At 39.8% G+C, this 21,755-nt stretch overlaps 1 protein-coding gene across 1 annotated transcript; it reads left to right on the forward strand.

The window, feature by feature from the left end:
- Window positions 1–242: 242 nt before the first annotated feature.
- LOC308516715 (guanylate-binding protein 7-like) lies at window positions 243–21,127 on the forward strand. The gene is made up of 11 exons (XM_081087774.1): window positions 243–325; window positions 2,791–2,986; window positions 4,922–5,049; window positions 8,612–8,721; window positions 8,932–9,128; window positions 10,591–10,836; window positions 11,705–11,985; window positions 16,912–17,124; window positions 18,365–18,467; window positions 18,746–18,939; window positions 19,816–21,127. Exons 1-11 carry the CDS (start codon window positions 245–247, stop codon window positions 19,987–19,989), a joined length of 1,923 nt encoding a protein of 640 aa, XP_080943900.1. The 5' UTR covers window positions 243–244; the 3' UTR covers window positions 19,990–21,127.
- Window positions 21,128–21,755: the final 628 nt, after the last annotated feature.

Below are 21,755 nucleotides of genomic sequence, written 5' to 3' on the forward strand. Positions count from 1 at the left end.
TGGAGGAACCTCAACTTTCTTCTCAGGTCACCTGCTCTCCTGCCTCAGTTAAAAAAAAAAAAAAAAAAAAAAAAAAAGAGGGTGAGGGCAGGGAGGGCCGGGGGAGACCCAATGATTCAGTTCTCAAAGAAGCACATGGCCTTTAGATTTGGGTTCTTATCAACCCAACCCATAGCTTCTTGGCTGTAATATCTGGCATGACTTTCAGCTTTTAAAGAGAACAGTCAGTATCTGGAGGAGCCAGATGCAGGAGGAACACGCAAGGAAAGAGCTAGGACAGCTGAGAACTTGTCCCCTGTCTGCTGCACAGGAGTCACGGAGACAAGTAAGTTCACCCCTAGACTTGCTCTTCCAGGCCCATATTCCTTAATATCAACAACAGGTGCCTAGACGCACACCCCACACAGGCATCCCGGGCTTGGCACTGAAGGGCTGGGGACAGTGGGAGGCTAGTACTGGGCCTGGCTACCAGCACCTCAGGGTCTCTGTTTGGATCAGAGGCCTCTCTGTGAAGCGACCAGCACCCATCCACCTTGTCTCCAGGGTGAGCTGCCCCACTGGCACCCTCCCAGAGCTACACAAACAGTCATCCATGGGGGAAAAAGAGGGGCAGGAAAGCATCCTCCCTCAAATGTGAAAAGGGGTTAAATCCTTCCTGGGATGGATGGAGTAAATCCCATCCACTTGCAGAGGCTCCTAGTGGAGTCTCTCTACATCCATCTCCCTGTCGCTGCTCAGACTGTCCCTGACCACCTCCCCGCTCCTCTGCTCATTCCCCACCTCCAGGCATTGGAGAAACTGAGAGAAATGGTGGTCCTTAATTTACAGACAATTTAAATCTTAAGAGATTGACACAGATTCTTTTTGTATTAGCAATACTTAATATCCCAAAGGTAGCACAAAGCTCTGTTATATAGAATAATTCAATGTCATGCTCACTGATCAACTGTTAGAAATACCTATAAGATCTAATAGTGCTTGTTTACCAGGCACTGTTTCTAACATGTGGTCCATACAAGAACCATCTCACAATATCCTGTCACACTTGCTGAGAAGGCAAGATTTGGGGTAGTTTACACCATCACTTCAGGTGACTGACTCTCCTGAGGAATAAACTTTGGAAACCATCTAATGCCACACAGGAGACCTATTTCATTTTACTTCTTTATTTGAACTTACCAGCTTTTGGATTGGGTATTCCAGTTTACTTGCATTTAAAAAAATTTTTTTTATGAAGTGATCTATTGTGACCAATTTTTTAAATATTCAGTTCAAGAAATAAATTCTGTAATTCTTCCTGCTTATACCCACTATGATGAAAACAGTAAAGTAGGGCCTCACCAGCTGTGGGACTGTGGCAGATTTTGACACACCCTAAAACATGCTGGCTACTGCCTCTCTTCCTTGTCAGCCTAAAAGTAAAGAATAATGTCCTTTGATTCCAATTAAATGAATTCATGCACCCATTAATTTATCTGGCTTCTGTAATGCTTTGGCCTATTGTGTGTTTTTTAATCTTTATTGTTGAAAGTATTACATAGGTCCCTCTTTTTCCCCATTGATCCCTTCTAGCCTGCACCTCCCCCTCACCCAGGCCTTTCACCACACTACTGTCTATGTCTACTGGTTACACATACATGCAGACAAGTTATTTGGTCAATCCCTTCCCATCCACCCACCCCCACCTTCCTCTGATATTCTATAGTTTATTCTGTTTACATGTTTCTGGATATATTTTGTTCATCAGTTTATTATGTTCTTTAGATTCCAAATATGAGTGAGGTCATGTGATACTTGTCTTTCTCTGTCATATTGTGTGCTTTTAAAATATATTTTTATTGATTTCAGATAGGAAAGGAGAAGGAGAGATAAAAACATCAATGATGAGAGAGAATATTGATCGGTGCTTCCTGCATGCCCCCACTAGGGATTAAGCCCATAACCCAGGCATGTGACCTTGACTGGAATCAAACCCAGGACCCTTCAGTCTGCAGGCTGATGCTCTATTTACTGTGCCAAACTGGCTAGGGTTGTCCCATTGTATTTTGAGAAGGAGCCACATTCTTCATCTCTTCCTCTTCCTTTCAATGTCTCCCCTCTTCCAGCCCTCTCCTGCTCTGAGATTCACTAAACCTGTCCTCCTCAAGGTCAAAGATCACAGTTATTTCTCTTTCTCTGAGAGGCAGGCCTTCCCTGACCACCCTCTATATAAACTCATCTAATATACATATACTATGCATGCTGCTTATTTTCTTTCTGTATTGTCTGTCTCCTCCCACTAGGATAGAGTTTCATGAGGCAGGAATTGGTATCCATTTTGTTCACCGCTTGATACTGAGCACATAGACCAGTGTCCAGCACATGGTAGGTACTCAGAGAATATATGCAGTTAACAAGAAAACAAATCACTCTGGAGCTCCGGGTATCTTCTCTGGTCACTCCTCATCTCCTGCATGTCCCATTCTGCCTCAACTTGCCCCCAGTATGTTAACCTTCTCAAGGCTCCATCATTAGTGGTTTGTTTGTTTTTCTCATTATAATCCTCTTATGCATCACATGGGCAAGGTTGTTTTAAGGTTCATTTATAGATCAATATAATAATGTACATAAGGAATCTGTAGCAGGCCTTGACACACTAGGCTAAATACTTATCTTTTAGAAACATACAAAATGTAGGAATCTGATATATACTCTCCAGGAGTGTAAAGCTGATATGTAAATGACCTCTGTAACCATTCGATAATGACTTCAGGATCTTGTGTTGTACTGAGTTGTTCCTCTGGGTTACAGCTCACCATGGCCTCTGAATGTACCCTGATGGACCCCATCTGTCTGTTGGAAAATCAGAATAATCAGCTGACAGTAAACCCAACAGCACTGGAGATTCTAGACAAGATCTCTCAGCCTGTGGTGGTGGTGGCTATTGCAGGTCTGTATCGGACAGGAAAATCCTACCTGATGAACCGCCTGGCAGGAAAGAACCAGGGTGAGTATTGTTCTGGGGCGGGGCCATTTGCTTGGAGACAGTGATAACAGAGGATGATCATGCCTCTCTCGTGGTCACCCTTAAAAAAGGCCTCATTCCTCCCAGTAAAGAAAACGTTTAAGTTTAATTGCTAGATTTATAACTTCAACCACATCTGTCCACAAAATGTCACTCGTTTCTTCAGTAATAAAGAGTTCCCTATCAAAGATCCACCCATTAGTCAGCTCAGCTCCAGAAAGTATTCCCTTCCTTTCTCCTACATTACTTCTGCTCTAAACTCTAGCATACAAATATTGTTCAGTAGTTGCTTTTTTTAAAAAAGGGATAGGAAGTAAACAAATAGTAGTGTATTCTGTATTCCCATATTTCAATGGGGCTACCATCCAATTGTTTGCTTCATTTCATAGCAAAACTTTGATGAATTCTCTCTCTCTCTCTCTCTCTCTCTCTCTCTCTCTCTCTCTCTCTCGATAACTCATTTTACCTCCCAATGCTGAGACCAATGACCTCCAATTATACCCTGCCTTTCTTTGCTAGGGTAATGGGAACTTCAGATTACTATGGATTAGTCAGAAAGCAATCAAACACTATCACATGTAGAAGAGTGCAGTCCATCGCGGGCTTTATATCCTATTTGTGGAATATAATCTGGATGTAGAAATTGAATGGCTTCAGGCATGCTGACTCAACCTCCCCTAGGTATTTTATCAAGTTTATTTCCATTCTTCATTGAAGGAGACATTGGAAGATAGCAGAGGGTCAAATTCCTGGACTGTGGGACAAGATATGTCATCAGTAGGTTCCTTGGCATATACCTCACACCCTCTCCCACTGTGTGTTTAATTTCTGCCTTTGGAAAGAGGATCTAGGAAATCTCACAGGTTCTTTCTATTTTCCCCTCCATTTTGTCACCAAGTGAAGCAGTGAGCAAAGAACTCATCATTTTTTAGAAGAGAAAAAAAAATTGAGGGAAATACAGGGATAAAGGGGAGGAAAAAAATCCAACAAAAGCTGCTGTATTATCCAAGTCCTGGCAGGACTCAGATGACTTACTTGGGGGTACTGATGAGCATTTAATGGGGGATGATTTACAAGGGCATAACCACAGCACAAAGAACCAATGTGGGATGAGGATGCATCAGAGAGTGGCAATAGCAATGGCCAGGTAGACTCTATAACTACTATAGCAGATGAGGCAAGCAAAAGTGGATAACAGAATGTGGCAAAGACCAGAGATATGGCATGGAAGAGGTTGTGACTGAAGGTAAAGGAACAGAGGTACTAGGACACCATGGCTCACTAGGAGGAAAGTGAGGAGAACACAGGTCTGACCTCTGATCTCCTTTTGATGCCTCCCACTGGGTGAACTCCACCAGAACCTGAAGGACAAGGGAGCTCTTCAGTGTCAGAAAAGAATAGAAAGGTCAAGCCATGACTGGGGGGCTCAGTTGGTTGGAGCATTGTCCTGTACACCAAAAGGTCACAGGTTTGATTCTGGGTGAGGGCACATACCTAGGTTGCAGGTTCAGTCCCAGGTTGGAGCGTATACAAGGGGCAGCAAATCAATGTTTCCCTCTCTCATGTCAAATTTTATCTCTCAATCTATCTACCTGCCTATCTATCTCGCTTCCACTCTCTAAAATCAATAAACATGTCCTCGGATGAGGAATATGTTTATCAGTAGAGGTTATATTAATTCTGTAATGTGACATAGCTTGAACTATTACTGATAGTATGAGGTAAATAGAGGACATAAAGTGTTTCTTGAGAAGGTCCTTAATATGTATAAAGATTTGGATAGGCTGTTCTTGATGAAATGAAAGCAACCTTTCTCCCAGCCTGGCACTCACATTCTGACAAGTTTAACCAATGTAACCTATGGGCAGCCTGGACTATCTGTTGTTACTCTATACGCTTTCTCCTCTTTCTTTGCAGGTTTTCCTCTGGGCTCCACAGTGCAGTCTGAAACCAAAGGCATCTGGATGTGGTGTGTACCCCACCCCTCCAAGCCCAACCACACTCTGGTCCTTCTGGACACTGAGGGCCTGGGCCATGTGGAAAAGGTAAGTCAAAGAATTTTTTGTTCTTGATACTCCACTTACATTTTAATTTGCCACCTCAACTTTCACGATGTATTTCTTTAAGCTACAAATTCAATTAGGAATAATGAAGCAAACTTCTATTTTGTAGAACTTACTTTCTTGGTAAACTCAATACTTTGATTAAGAATAGATCTTTTTATTTTTACACTGGGGCAACAAGTACAAGTTAAATACTTATTGGACAGCTGCATTCAGGGGTTTGTGTTAGGTACTACAGATATGGCAGTGAATGAAGCAAAACCAAGACCATAGTTGAGAATTAAGTAATATGCAGTGTTATCAGGGAATATAAAAATTGGGATCCTAACCCAGTCATTCCCAGAGGAAACTATAGTCCATGGGACCTACCAGTTAAGTTGTAAGATATTAATGGGGTTGGAGGTAGGACCCATGAAAATGGATTACAGTGAAATAATCTACTTAAAAATCTCCAGAAAAGCTTCAGCTACCAGGAATATGTATTTGTTAAAGATGAATTTTGCACTGACTTCTCTAAAAACATGAATTAGACCTACCGAAAGCACTATTATGGGATAATGTAAGTATTTTGTATTTATAGTGTTGCTTGCAATTCAATATTTTCTCCTTATTTATGTTAGCATGAGTCAAAGTTGAAAGTAGCACTAATGCACCTTTGGTTTCCATTACTGAGAAGGAAAAAAAAAAAGATGTGGAGGGAGAATGAATTTAGAAAATCTAAATTTAAAAAGCCTCTAGTTCTGTGGATAGTTTTATTTCCTCAAGGGCTAACAGTCCTGCCTCTTTGGTTTACATAAGCATATTTCTAATTTACTATAATTTTATTGGTGAGCTCACTGACTCGCTCAGTCCTACAACATTGGGGAAGGCTTGATCCAGTCCATCTTTCATGATGGCTTCTGCAGTTCAGGTAAAAAGCTACAGTGACCGCATTTCAAATGTGTTAGCTCTTGCCATCTGGGGTGATTTTCTTGGTGTGATTTACAAAGTGCTGTCAGTAAAGGAGTGCTTGAGTTGAAGAGGGATCTGATTCAAGGACACATCCTGTGTAACTGAAGCTTTGACCAATAAATACTTTCTTGATCTCTACTTCCCAGTATAATAAGTACTTGAGTCTGTCATCCATGTACTGGGACCTAGGTGAGAAAAACCTTTGATTTAAGCTGGCTGGGTTACTAACTTTGGACTGTAAGAGATGGTTTTGAGTGTACAATTTGTAATATACAAACCTAACTTTTAAAACAGTTTTTGAACTAGTCAGTTGTAGTTGTAGCTCAATACCCTTGTTCTGTTTTTTTTTTAAAGGAAGTAGTAGACCTAGGGAAATCCAAATCTGATGTATTACTACAGAGTTAGAAGAGGGTGAAAGGGCACTCTTAGACACCAAGGTCTTTTGATAAATGAGGTTTTATCACACTTCTTCAAGAACGACAGTTTTCCATTGTGCATTCCAATTCTCCACATACTAAATGCTGAATCGTTTTTAAACAAGCTCTTCACTGACGTATTTCTTATGACCTTCTATGTTCCAGGTTTGCTTATAAATGAGAGCCCTCCTTTGTATTATAAAACAACAATATTTGCCATGTTATTTTCCCAAAGTAATCCAATGAAACTACAAAATGGTACTGGAAAATATTCAGTAGGTCAAGGAAAAAAATGACAAAAGGTTTTACTCAAATGTTTTAATCACATTTAGCATTGACATCTCTTTGAAGAAACATGAAATTTGTTTTATACCTAAATGATGAAGATTTGTGGTTTTTTAAAAAGTAGATAATATTTAAAACTAGAGGCCTGGTGCATGAAATATATACACTTGGGTGGGAGGGGTGGGGGCGGGGTGGTGTTCCTCAGCCTGGCCTGCACCCTCTTGCAGTCTGGGAGCCCTTGGGGGATGTCCAACTGACAGCTTCGGCCCAGAAGTGAGCCTAAGCTGGGAGTCAGGCATCCTTAGTGCTGCTGTGGAGGCGGGAAGGCTCCTGCCACCGCTGCTGCGCTCACCAGCCATGAGCCCAGCTACTGGCTGAGCAGCGCTCCCCCTGTTGGAGTGCACTGATCACCGGGGGCAGCTCCTGCGTTGAGCGTCTTCCTCCCTGGTGGTTAGCGTGCATCATAGGGACCCGTCATTCCACTGTCCCTTTTATTATATAGGATGGCATTATGATAATTCTGTACATGAACTTGTACTTTTAACAACAGATCTGGATTGTTATCCTTGGCTTACTGTGTAACTAGTATTGTGTGGTTCACCTATGACTTTGAATAACTAAGGATTCCATTAAGTTAGCATTTTATTTGGATTAAAAAAAATTAGCCAGTCTCTGTTTTTCTTCCATGCTTAATTAGAAGTGAAGGGTAGAGGCCCTCCAGAGTTAGCAGTTCATTTAAAGGTCCCTTTCTTAAAGGATGTCTCATGCTCTCAGGTTTTTCATGCAGTTATTTTTTTAAGTACCTGCTCAGTTACTTGAGGTGAAATGCTTGGAGTAGCTTTTCCACATTGGAGTTCCTCAAACTTAAAGTTTTCACTAGTTCCTAGTGTTTGGAACACTAAGACTGTTGCGGAGAGAGTACAATTCGTACATCGCAGGCCTGAGAAGGCTTCATGGTTTCCGACTGAAACACGAGTCAGCTTCTGTAGCTTAAGGTTTCATTTCCCGCCATTGCTCCACTTGTTTTAGATCACTTATTACACTGGGCTCCCTTCTGGTTTTATTTTCGTTGTTGTTTATGTGATGAAAAACATAATCCTGTAATTTGACTTGAGCCATAATACACAATTTAATATTAGCTCATCTTATAGCTATCAAGCTTGTTTTGTGGGGGGGGAAAACACACCAAGCAGACTAAAACCTAAGTAAGTCTAGATTTAGCCAGTTTAGGTGTAATTTGTATGTTAATGATGGATTATATTGTAAGATGAGAGATAAGTTGGGAAAATGTGCCTGTTGAGGGAAAGATCAGTGCATTTATACACTTAAACTTTTCATTACTGTGTTTCCATCTTAGAATACAGGAATCATTTACAGTTTGGCTTTGAGAATGTTTCTTTCATTAAGTTTATAGTAAGTGTATTTTTTAAAAGAAAAAACTCTTTAACATTTTCATTTATTTTTACGTCTTTAATGTAAAAGTTTGATTAAAATGGTAATTTTTTGCCCTGGCTGTTGTGACTCAGTGGTTAGAGCATTGGCCTGCACACTGAAGGGTTGAGGTTTCAATTTCCTGTCAAGGGCACGTACCTCGGCTGCAAATTCAATCCCAACCCTGATTAAGGTGGGAGCGGGTGGCATCCAATGGCTCTGTCTCTCTCACATCTATGTCTCTCTCTCTCTCTCTCTCTTCTCTTTCTCTCTCCCTCCTTCCCTCCCTCCATTTCACTCATTCCACTCTCTCTAAAAAATCAATGGGAAAAATATCCTCAAGTGAGCATTAGCCAAAAAAAAAGTACTTTTTTAATTTTTACTTTTCATTTTATTTTTTGAAAATCAAAACAAACAAAAACAATAGACACCTAAGTCCCCTACTATAATGCACTTTCTAGGGCGACCCTAAGAATGACTTGTGGATCTTTGCCTTGGCCGTGCTTCTTAGCAGCATGTTTGTCTACAACAGCATGGGCAGCATCAACCACCAGGCCCTGGAGCAGCTGCAGTATCCTTCCAGGAACCAAACCTCCATGTGCCATGGAGGCTATGGGAAAATAACTGAGACTATTTTTGACCTTGTGGTTTCCTCATGTCAATCATCATGGTTGAAGTAAAAAGAACACAGGGTGAATAGGAATGTTAATAATAATTGTTTCCGGGTAAGATCTGGAAATTTTGGTGGGGAGCATTTCTCATTCCTTAACTAAGATCCCAGCTATGTGACTGAACTAACAAAGCTAATCAGGACAAAGTCATCTCCCAGCTCTGGTGAAGGAGATGACTCAGCCGAGTTTGTGAGTTTCTTCCCGGACTTTGTTTGGGTTGTCCGGGATTTCACACTGGAGCTGAAGTTAGACGGTCACACCATCAGTGAAGATGAGTACCTGGAGAATGCCCTGAAGTTGGTTCCAGGTACCAGAGGATGGTCTGCGTGGCAGAGGGTTCAGTGGGAAGTGATAAACTGAGTCGTGTTTCTCAGCACTTAAGGTCAATCTTTATTTTTTATCAATTGAAGCCCGTGCTAATGGTTGTATGTGTATGACAGGTGGGTATGGTTTCAGTTGTTATTATTACTGAAAAAAACTCAAGTGACCAGAATTTAAGCTGGCTGAGAAAGTGTAGAATACATTGTTGGACAAAATGATTTTAGAAAAATTGACACCATGAAAAATAACTCAGAGGATTATAACCGGTGTCAAAACTTTTTAAGGCTAAAATATTTGTGTTACTTACTACGTTCAAAGTTCATCTAATAGTATTTCTATTTAGCAAAAAATGCTCATTAGTATAAAAGATTATAAACACAGAATCACAAACATATCAGATGACTTTATTTTTGAAATACATTTCATGTTGTGTATTTTAATAGCTTGCATGATTACATTCTCCATATAAAGGATATTTATATGAATGTCCCCCCCCCAAAAAAAAAATCATTGACATATCATTTCTATAAGACTTTCAAATCCTTTGTTATTTGTTTTTCATAACATCGCTCTCTTCATTCTATAGCCTCATACAATATTTTGAAATATTAAACTCCTAACACTGAGTACATTTAGTAGGGAGAATAATAGGTAGTACTTAAGAACAGATTCATTTTTGCTTATTTAATAATTTATTTATCCATTCAAGGATCATTTATTAAATAGCTGATATATGCCTAGAAACATACTGTGTGACATTGTCACATTCAATATAAACTGATATAGGAAACAGGTGAGGTCTCCAAGTGGCATTAGGTTAACATTACTTTTTGATGATGTCTGCTAAAAAATCTATGAATGTATTTATATTGCTTGTATTTTTTAACTCTTATTTTTAGGAGTTTTTCTTTACTGTTCTGAGTATTGTCTGTCCTTCACATGAAACTTTTCCCAGAAGTATCATAAATATCCTTATTTCTACCAGAAAACAATTCACTGTTACTTTTGAGCCCACATTTTATTTCTGGCATGAGGACTATAATACCAAAAGTATTTCTGACCATTTAGGAGATTAATCTATCATTCAAAAACAATAAACAGTTAAACCATTGGACACCATGGAAGGGCTAAGGAAAATAACCTTAAGTTTCTTCACTTGGGATAGATGCCTTCCTCCTGTCTTCTCCAGAAGTACTTTCTATGCTCCTGGCTCTGGAAATAATAAATAAACAAACAAACAAATAAATAAATAAGTAAATAAATAATAAATAAATGTAAAATTTCTATGCTTTGGTAGATTATTAGCATTAGGGTGATTTGCATGATTAAATAAAAGGAGACTTACAGGAACCAGTGTTACAGTGATGCAAATATCCCTGGAAATGAATGTCTTCAACCACCTTGCCTGAAGACTGCCTCATCAGTGATTAGTGTTTTTCATTTTTTAGGCGAGGATCCCCAAACCCAGAAATCCAACATGCCTAGAGAGTATATCAGGAAGTTCTTTCCAAGGCGGAAGTGCTTTGTCTTTGACCAGCCTACAAATGACAAAAAAGTATTACACTATATGGAGGAGATGTTAGAAAGCCAACTAGAATGGAATTTTCAGGAGCAATCCAAAAATTTCTGTCAATATATCCTTACACATGCAAAAACAAAGACTCTAAGAGAAGAAATCATTGTCACTGGAATCGGTGAGTAGGTTGTTACAGCAAGTTTCTCAGCAGTTCAGTGTGTGTGATTGTACTTTGAATTTGTTGGTAATTTTGTTTCCTTCTCTATGTGATGTGGAAAACCAGACATTTATGCCACATATAGACATGCATGTCTTTTCATTAAAGTTACCCTATATGGGGGATTATTAAAGCCTACTGTATCTCATGGAATTAATACCCTAATGACATAAGCACAAGCTGCTGTTAAGGGCAGGACTCTGCATGATGATGATAAGACCAATGAGATGGGTGTGTCTTGTTGAGGATACACAAGATATTTTGAGAATTTACACCAGTAAGAAAAAATATATAACAGAGCATAAGCCTCTGAAATCTCATTAGTGTTTGAGGTGAAATTTTTACTATAGCCTATGTGCAGGCTAGATTCACAGATATGCCAATTGGGCAGACACACAGTGCCCTATGCTGAGATGGTCCCAGGCTTGGTTTAATGTTTGTGTCACTGTCCTGAAATTCTTGATTTTTTTTTAAAGGGGCCCCACATTCAGTTTGAAATAGTGCCCTTTACTTACCTATAAGATAAACTCATTTTATAACTTCAATGGGAAATTATTCTAGAAAATTCTTGAATGTGTTGGATGAGATTATTTTCATACTAGAATGCGATGAATCCACAAATCAAAAAAAGAGTGAATAGAATAAACAATAATGTCATTATTAGAAAGTAGACACATAAAAGTAAAAGGAGGAATATGGGGAGAGAAAAAGAAAAAAGAACCCTTCATCTCAATAAAATTGCTGGGATTTTTAGAATGCTGATCTTGAACGCTTGTAAAACAGTGAGTGAGAATTCATTTTAATTTCTTAAATATAATGTGTCATTCAGGGCTGGGGACTCTGGCAAAAGCCTATGTGGATGCCATCAACAGTGGAGCAGTGCCTTGTTTGGAGAACACAGTGACAACTCTGGCTGAGCAAGAGAACTCAGTGGCTCTACAGATGGCAACCGACCACTACAGTGAGCAGATGGCCCAGAGAGTGAGCTTCCCCACAGACACGCTGCAGGAGCTGCTGGACCTGCACACAACCTCTGAGAGGGAAGCCATTGCAATCTTCATGGAGCACTCCTTCAAGGATGACAACCAGGTGTTCCAGAAGAAGCTTATGGTAAGATATCTTAGCATACATCCTCCCTGAAAACTGACCTTCTATAATGATGCCTACATTCCCTTTTTGTGACTCCCGAGTTCACATGTTTCTAACTGTAGAATAAGCCTGGATTGTTGTGAGTGACTGACCTCTATATAGAATACTGTACATGCTTTTTCTTAAAAATTCTTTTTTTATGTTCTATTGTTGCAAAACACATAATTCTTCAGGTCAGATTCCAGAACAAGATATGGGTGCCCTGCTCAGTGTACCACATGCTGAAAACAAGGTTCAAATGGGTTTATATGATCAAATGAAGGTTCTGGGAAACTCTCCCCCATCTTCAAGCCAGCAATGATTCATCATATCTTTTTGTATTGTTTCTAATTTCTGTGACTACCTACTCTGACATCAACTGGAGAAATCTTCTTTTAAAGGGCTCATGTAGTTAGGTAATGCCCACCAGAAATTTTCCATCTTAAAGTCAAGCTGGGCTGTATAACATAATCTAATCATAGGATTAATACTCACCATACCCATGGGTCCAAGGAGTATGTAGGGAGTGGACACCAGGGGAGAGAACTCTTAGAAGACATCAAAATTCTACTCACTATCAGAACCTTCACTGAAAGTTTGTCTTTGAGTGTGCCTTTGACTATTTTATAGGTTACAAAAATCTCTCAGTTCATATAGAATAAAACCAACTTCTTTAAAATGTCAAAGTCCAGCAAATACATTTTCTTTCTATATTTTTGTACGATCAAACCCTCATTGAAAAAAATTTTGAGTTGCTTAAAACTCTGTTCAGAGACTTTTGAACTCATTAGTGGGCAATTTATTTGCGTTGTATATATTTTATCCATAGCAACCCAAGTTTGTAGAGGAAAGTCATATTGAACTCTCCATTGCTCATTGTTGGTCAACCCTACTACTGATAAAGGAACCATACATAAAACTGGGGTGCATATTTGAACGATAATAGGGAGTAAATCCTACAACTTCACATCCAAAGAAAAATAAATGTTTATAACTATACTACTGGCCCAGTGCATGAATTTGTGCACATTGAAAGAAAATTAATTAGAAGAAATAAATCAGTATTCTCCCTTTCTCTATAATAGATGTGTCAACCAAATTCATGATCAACAGTGACAGAGCAAAACACACACATGTGATTGATTGGCACCAGCAAGAGCTTTATATGTATCGCACATGCACAAGTCAACTTGACCATATATATATATATATATATATATATATATATATATATATATATATAGTGTTTAATTAGACCTGCTTTCTGATGTAGCTAAATTTTTTCCAGCCCAGTGAAGCACCCCAACTTCTCTTTCAGGTAATTGTCAGGAACACAGCAGTAAATATCAACATGAAGTAGATTATTGTTGTAGATTTTGCAGGGAGAACAGAGGGTAAAGAAATGATTTAACTGCAGCAGTGTTCTGTGCAGTGAGAAAACCTGAAGTCATTTTCAAGGTCCACCATTTCTTACTTCTTTTCAGTTGGGTCAAGTTACTAAGCTTTCTAAATCTCCATTTTCTGGCTAATGAAAAGAAAATAGGATTCCACCAAGTCTCCTATCTACCTACTACAGGACTTCTGGGTGGATCAAATTAAATAAAGCATGGGAAAACACTTCACAGACATTTCGTTAAAGTGTAAAATGTTTCCACCTAGCTGTAAAGCCTGGGCTGAAGAAACTGCATGGAGATTAGTCGTTGCTAGGGATAGGAAGCCGGGTATTGCTAAGTGATGTCGTAACCTGGATGGACACTTAGCATATTAGCCTTTTATATAGATAGATAAAGCAAGGATGTTAATGACTTATTGTGGTGATCACTTCACAATGTATACAAATAATGATTCACTAAGTTGCATACCTAAAACTATTATAATGTCATGTGTCAATTATATATCAATTTGGGCGGAAGCCACCATGTCTACTGACTTCATAATTTCACAGGGGTTGTACCTGAGCCAAAGTGAATAAGGGACTTTCCATATGATGCCTGGCATTCCAATTCCCAGTCCACCTTGATGCCATCACACTGCTTCTTTTAGTTTTCTTTTTAATTTTTTCAATTACAGTTGACATACATTATATTAGTTTCAGGTATACAATACAGTGATTAGAAATTTATATAACTGACAGAGTTATCACCCCAATAAGTATAGTACCTTTCTAGCACCAAAGTTATTACAGTATTATTGGCTTTATTCCCAATGCTGTACTTTAAATCCCTGTGACTGTTTTTATAACTGATAATTTGTACTTCATAATCTCCTTTCCTGTTTCCCCCATTACCCCAAACTGCTTCCCATCTGGAAATCACCAACTTGCTCTCTATATTTATAAGTTTGTTTCCATTTTGTTTTTACATTTCCTTTGTTTTTTTAGATTCCGCATAAAGTGAGATCATATGGTATTTGTCTTTCTCTGTCTGCCTTCTTTCATTTAGTATAATACCCTCTCAGTCCATCCATGTTGTCACAGATGGCAACATTTCATTCTTTTATATGGCTGAATAATAGCCATTGTATATATGTACCATTTATTTGCCAATTACCTATTGATGGACACTTAAGTTGCTTTAATATCTAGGCTACTGTAAATAATCCTGCAATAATGTGGGGTGCATATATCTTTTCAAGTTAGTGTTCTGGATTTCTTCAGATAAATACCCAGCTGTGGAATTGCTTGAGGAGTTCTATTTTTAATTGTTTGAGGAGTCTCCTCACTGTTTTCCATGGTAGATGCACCAACTTAAAATCCCACCAACAGTGCATGATGGTTCCCTTTTTTCCACATCCTTGCCAACACTTGTTGTTTGTTAATTCATTGATGATAGCCATTCTGACTGGTGTGAGGTGATAGGTCATTGTGGTTCTAATTTGCATTTTCCTGATGACTAGTGATATTAAGCATCTTTTTATGTCTTTTGGTCCTCTGTATGTCCTCTTTGGAAAAGTGTCTATTCAGGTCCCCTTTCGATATATTAATTGTGTGTGTGTGTGTGTGTGTGTGTGAAATTTTATGAGTTCCTTCAAAATTTTGTGCATTGACCCCTTATCAGATCTATCATGTGTTATTGGCGAATACCTTCTCCTGTTCACTGGGGTGTTTTTTCGTTTTTGTAGATGGCTTCAAATAATTTAGTTTGATGTAGACACATTTATTTTTTTTCTTTTGTTTCCCTTGCTTAAAGAGACATACGCAAATATATATATATTACTAAGCGTGATGTCAAAGACTTTACTGCCTATGATTTCTTTTAGGTTTCATATCTTACATTTTAGTCTGTAGTCCTTTTTGTGTTCATTTTTTTTGTATGGATCTGTTCAGTTTTCTTAATACTATTTACTGAAGATACTGTCTTTACCCCATTGCTTATTCTTGCTTCCTTTGTCATACATTAATTGACCCATATAGGGGGAGGTTTATATCTGGTATCTCTATTCTCTTCCATTGACCTTATGTGTCTGTTTTTATGCCTGTACCATGCTGTTTGGGTTACTATAATTTACTGTATAGTTTCATATCAAGTAGCATGATATGAAACTTTTGTTCTTCTTTCTTAAGATTGCTTTGCCTATTCAGGTCACTGCTTCTACCAGACTTAGAGTTGCTTAGCAAGAGGTACAGGGAATGCCAAGGCCAACCATTGCTTTGTGGGGGTTTCTAGGCCTTTCAAAGATTTTAAGACAGTGTCAGTGTGAGCTAAGACTGGCCACTTGTGTGGAAAACCTACTGGAAGCAATTGGACCAGGTAAAAACTGGAGTAGTGTCTCAAGAAATTTCCATTGTAATCTACATATATAAAAGCTCAGTGACTAAAGAGTAGAATGACCATAATGACCTGAACGACTAGTCGCTATGAGTTCTACTGCAGCAGCCAACTGGCCCAATCTAGGACCTGATCAGCCTCCCCAACTGCCTGTGGCCACTCTCCCTGGCCACTCTGCCCCTGATCAGCCCCTCATCACCGATTAGGGGTAGGGCTGTCTGGCCCCACCTTTGACTGCCCCCACCCCCAACCCAATCAGGGACCAGGCAGGCAGCCCCTTCCCTTGGCTGGCCAACCTCCTGGGGTCCCTCCGCCCAGGGCCAGCCCCTTGATAGGCCTGGATTGCCGGCCAGGCTGAGGAATCCCACCTGTGCACAAATTTGTGCACCAGGCCTCTAGTATAAATTATGTTAGCCATGTTATTAGAGAGCTCAAATTTGGTTCCCATTTGTGCCTGCCAGCTGGGTGGGTAGAGTGCTTATCAAAGGAGCCATGGGAACCTGCCCCCTCTTCTCCCCAGAGAGGGCCACCTTGACCTCTGCCCCTGCACAATAGCCCTGACACTAGTCAATTACATTTCTCCCCTGTATAGCCCTGGAGCCTTTCAAACTGCTGCCCTTGCAAGACTAGGGCAAGTGAGTCATTTCCTAAGCCCCTCAAAGGGAACACCTGTGACTCCCGAAGCCCTCCTCATTCATTCACAATCCCTCCAGGTTTTCACAGACATTGGAGGAATTTCTCTTTCTGGTACTGTTTTCTTGAAGTGGGACACAGAGTGTGGTCTGGGACTCATCATTCCACAGGAGGACTCTCAGCCACTGAGATATCCCTCCTATTCTTAATTGCCACACCTAAGTGTGAGACCTGCGGGTTCCACATCTCTGTGCCTCCTGCCAGTTTTATTGTGGTGTCTTTATATTTTTCATTACAGGGCTTCTTTTAAGCTAGTCTACAGATGGTTCTTGATGGTTGTTCTATGATTTAGTTGTAAATTTAATGTGGTCCTGGAGGAGATGAGCACAGCAGTTACCTACTTCACTATCTTGACCTCAAGTAAGACAGCTTCTTACAAGAAGATCACAGTTGGACCTTCCCTTCTAACAACTTCTCTCCTTTGGGTTTCTCCACGTTTCCCTGCCAGGAAACCATAGCCATGAAGAAGGAGTATTTCTTGCTGCAGAATGAAGAGGCATCTGGCAAATATTGCCAGGCCCAGCTTAAGGAGCTTTCAGAGCCCTTGATGGAAAGTATTTCAAGAGGAGCTTTCTCTGTGCCTGATGGATACAAGCTCTACTTAGAAGCAATGGACAAGCTTGAACAGTCCTATAACATGGTGCCCAGGAAAGGAGTGAAGGTGAGATATAAAAAGAGGGGAGAAGGATAGGGTATTGGGGTCAGAGGGTCTTTGTGGATGCTTCTTAAAATCTAAGACCACACCACACCATTTATGGAGAAAAAGCAGAGCATGGCAAACCTACATTTTTGTCTTTTATATCCATAATAAGTTAGAGGCTTTTACATAAACCAGAAATATTTCTTCCTAAATATGGGATTTATTATTATCCCAAATCTAGATGAAATAAAACATTTGTTTTATTTAATAAACAGTGTAATAGTTTTGTACTAAGGATAGGAGATATATAATTAAAGAAACAACATTCTCAAAAACCTTATGACCTTACTGAAAAGGGACATATAAATATTCAATTGGATATGATGGATATGGTCATCATACAAGTATATACTGATAGTGATGCTGATGCTGCTGCTGCTGATGATGATAGTGACGCCTAACATATATTGAGCACTCACTTTCTATTACACATATCATCTTGGGTGCTATGTTTGGATTATCAATTTATTAGAATAATATCGTCTCCATTATACACTTGAGGAATGAGATGCACTGAGAAGCTAGTAAGTTATCCAAGAGCAGACAGACAGCAAGTGGTAGAGCTGGTAGACCAGGTCTGTGTACCTGGCAGCCATTCAAACCTCAGAAGGAAGTTTAGCAAAGCTTCCTGGAAGAGGAGGGAGAAGCTACAAGTTGAAGTATCAATACATGCTACCTGAGTAAAGAAAGGGTAGCTGAGCATTCAGTCAGAAGAAAAAGAATGTGCACTTATTGCAAACAATGCAGGATGAGTGTAGAACTGTACGTAGCCTGGATGTCTGTAACCTGGGGTGGATGGTGGCTGCAATATTAGGATAGGAAGCTGGAGAGATAGGGAAGAGGTTGCTATTGAGGGTTTTATTCTAACTAAAGAGGTTTGATTTTTTTAATGGCTTTTTTTTTAAAATTTAAGAGAGAGAGACATCAGTTGGTTTCCTCCCACACATGCACGGACTGGGGATAGAACCCACAACCTGGGTATGTGTACTGACTGGGAATCAACCCCACAACCATTTGGAGTAAGAGCCAAAGCTCCAAACAACTGAACCATATGGGCCAGGGTTGGGTTTTTTATTGTGATTGTGGAAGAAAGGGAACCACTGTGGGATCCTAAGAATGATGAAGAATTTACAGGGTCAAGTTTGTAGTTTTATTGAACAAGACTCCTTGCTCCTCCTTTTTTTTTTTTTTTTTTTTTCAGGCACATGAGGCCCTCCAGAGTTTTATACAGTCACAGGCTGCAACAAAGGAATCCATCCTGCAGGCAGACAAAGCTCTCACTGATGGGGAGAAGGCTCTAGCAGGTATAGGACAGGGCTCTGATCACAGAGGGGAGGGGAGGTTCCTGCAGTGCCTCAACACGTGTGAGAGCAAAACCCTCCTGTAACAAGGTGCTTCTGGTCCTGTTAAACAAGTCAACTAAACTGAAACTAACCTGGGGGTTCTGGTAGCTCAATCGGCCAATTAATGCCTTTCCATCACATTCTCCTTACCATTTTAAAATTCCTTTAATCTCTGAGCTTAGGAGGGTACAGCTGAGCATAAATTATTTTCTTTCCTCTGTGAAACCCTTGGGGAACAGCTGAGCATGCCAAGAATTGGGAAGCTGAGAAGGAACAGGAGCTGCTAAGACAGAAACAGAAGGAACAGCAGGAAAAAATGAATGCTCAAGATAAAAGCTTCCAGGAACACCTAGTCCAACTGAAGGAGAAGATTAGGAGACAAAGCGAAAGCCGCCTGAAGGAGCAGGAAAGGATGCTGGAGCACAAGCAGAAGGTAAGTCCGGGTGCGGTCTGGGCAGTGGATAGAGGACATTCAATAACCTGGGTCCTCGTGAAGGGGAGGACAAAACATTTAACTGAAGTCATAAACCCTGAAGGAAACCCAAAGGCATATGAGTCAGGGAAATGCCAAATTAATCGGGTCATTCTAAAGCCCTAAGTCTATGATTCGGCATCTTCTGTGGCATTAGAGTCTGCAGGGTGCAAATGACATGTTCCAGACTCCTGAACTGGCTCATTGTGCCCCCGAGTGAATAGGACCTTAGTCCTGTAGGCCTTAGGATGTTTGCTACAACCATCAAAGAGACTTCATGTAGATCCATCTGGTGGAAGATGTCAGATTGTGCCTGATATGCTAGATAGGATGCAGAAAGCTCTAATGTTTGCTGCATTCGTTTCCAGATCTGCCTGATTTATCCTCTGCACCCAGAGTAAAATGTGTACTCTGTCCTAATATGGAGTTTGATAACCAGTGTACTATAGAGAGTCAGAAATTCCCATTATGTGTTGCATGTGTTACATGCATGTAGTCATCCTACTTCAGTGGAATCAAGAAATCATTTGAATTGAACTTCCAACCTTCCCAAAGAACATCCTCAGTGCTTGAACAGATTCAAGCATAGTTGTCAGGCCTGACCCAACAACCCAGCTCTTCCCCACCACCAGTGAAATCACCTTGAGGGATCTTAGAAAGGCTTAAAGAATGGATACTCCCACTATGAGGCCCAAATATTTGGAAATTTTTGGTCAAATGTATCAAAGAGCATCTAAGTTAGTAGAAAAATAGAACATGTGCTTAGCTGTTACAGTTGTTAAATACAAAGTGCTGCTAATTGGTATTTTCAAAAGGGAATTCTCTCCTCTTCTACAGATTCAAGAAGAACTACTTATTGAGGGATTTGAAAACGAATCTGAGAAGATGAGGAAAGAGATAAATCAATTAAAAGAAGAGATTCAAGAAACTGAAAACATCTGGCCTTCAATATTTGTAGAGCTCTTTTATATGGCAGCCAGCGTACTACTCGAGCACTCCCTGGTACAATGAAGAAAATGGGCCAGTTTTCTTTTTTAGACAGGCTGAGAATGTTTAGGAGAGATATTGTACAGGGCTCCTTATGTTATAATAGCATAACACTGTGGCTCATTTTATTAGTATGTGTGCCATGGTAGTTTTGCCCAAGAAAAGTTTAACAATAAAGAGTGATTATCAAAAAATACCAGGGTCTGATGTACAAAATAAAACAAGCTCACTTTTGATTGAATTAATTAATGAAAAACAAGTTAAAAGATGATTTATTCATAGTAAATGTTTAAGTAAGGCAGAAAGACAAATGGTATGATGAGGAAAATATTGGCAATCTGTATAATTATTATTTCTTTTATTTCTTCAGCTATAATGATCCTTATGAATGTGAGAGCAAAGAGCAACAAAGATATTTTTTAAATGGGCTAAAGTGTAAGAGATAAAACATTTAACCTTACTGATTATAAAGATATGCGAAGTAAAAGTAGAAGGTACTGGTTTCATCTGTCAGAAGGACATTTGATAGGACATTAGGTTGGCAAAGGTTTCAGGAACCTAGCGGTCTCTCCTATTTGCTAGGGACCATGCAAACCGTGGCAAATACACATCAAAATTTTAAGTGCTCAACAGAAAGAGTGTACTTATTACAGCAAGAAACAGAAGTTACAAGATGTGCATCTTAACTTTTTTGTCCTTTGGGCCTCTCAATAGGTCCTGGAATTTCTCCCTAATTTATGTTCAGATATAAAGTCTACTGGGATGTCCATTGGAATCATCTCCAAGTTTCTGCCCCACATTTATAAAGATGGTGAATTAGAAGGAAAAAATTTTTCAGGGTCAGCTCAACACTTTAAGAATTCTTTTCAGCCGTGTAGGTCTTAAGACCTTTGTGGTTAGAATGGACTGCTTGTACCTGTACACGCTGTGTGTAGTCTATTGACTCTGGACACAGGACACAGGCTTCTTAAAGAACCAGCTGCTCATCCTGTTCCCTTCATTTGCCAGCCTCTGTACCTCCTCACCACTGCTATGTCCTGGTTTCCCGAGATTGCATCAGGTTTCTTCCTTGGGCTAAACATTGTACTGATCTCCCAGCTACCACAGCACTTTCATATAATTTCAAAATTAAAATGACCTGTTTACAGCTGTCTCCGCTACTACCTCATGATCTCATCTACTTGATAATCTTCGTCATTGTATATTTGGCTCCCACCACATACACACCAGGTGTTCAAAAAATAGGGGTGATTCTATGAGCTGCCATCCAACAGGGCCCCAACTAGCATTTTCTTACTATATTTACTGCTCTCTAGGTTCTCAGAATAAAGGACACAGCTTTAAGAACTAGTGAAGTATGGACTTAATGAGGCAGAAAGGATATGTACACCCATCTGAACCTGCTGCCCTGCTCTTTCTGGGTTCTGGTTTCTTCAAGCTTCTCTCCCATGACAATTACCCAGCAATGAGGTCACCACCTTTGGCTCAAAGTGCAGTTTTGCTATCTAAAAGAGTAAAGAAAGAGGCAGTATTTTGTATTCTCATTTGCACCATAATTCCTGTGTGCCTTTAAGGTGCTTCTGTTGAAACAAAACTATGCTTTTGCTATGAAGACCAATTTCTCATTGAATATGATGCCCGCAGCTGACAGAGGGGTGTAATCTACAAGCATAACTCTGCTTTCTTGAGGGTTGTGAGATCGTGCTCAGTAGCCTTTCATTTCCCCTATTCAAAGCCACTGGAATCAGACGCCCTGCACTGGATCCAGCCCCCAGACATATTGGTGTCAC

This window comes from Myotis nattereri (assembly GCF_964212035.1).
Source record: "Myotis nattereri genome assembly, chromosome: 3".
In the NCBI taxonomy this organism is placed as follows: domain Eukaryota; kingdom Metazoa; phylum Chordata; class Mammalia; order Chiroptera; family Vespertilionidae; genus Myotis; species Myotis nattereri.

Coding starts and splice junctions, on each gene's coding strand:
- LOC308516715 (XM_081087774.1), top strand. CDS start 245: ATGCAGGAGGAACACGCAAGGAAAGAGCTAGGACAGCTGAGAACTTGT. Junction 10,837..11,704: donor AATCATTGTCACTGGAATCG/GTGAGTAGGTTG, acceptor TGTGTCATTCAG/GGCTGGGGACTCTGGCAAAA. Junction 17,125..18,364: donor TGCCCAGGAAAGGAGTGAAG/GTGAGATATAAA, acceptor TTTTTTTTTCAG/GCACATGAGGCCCTCCAGAG.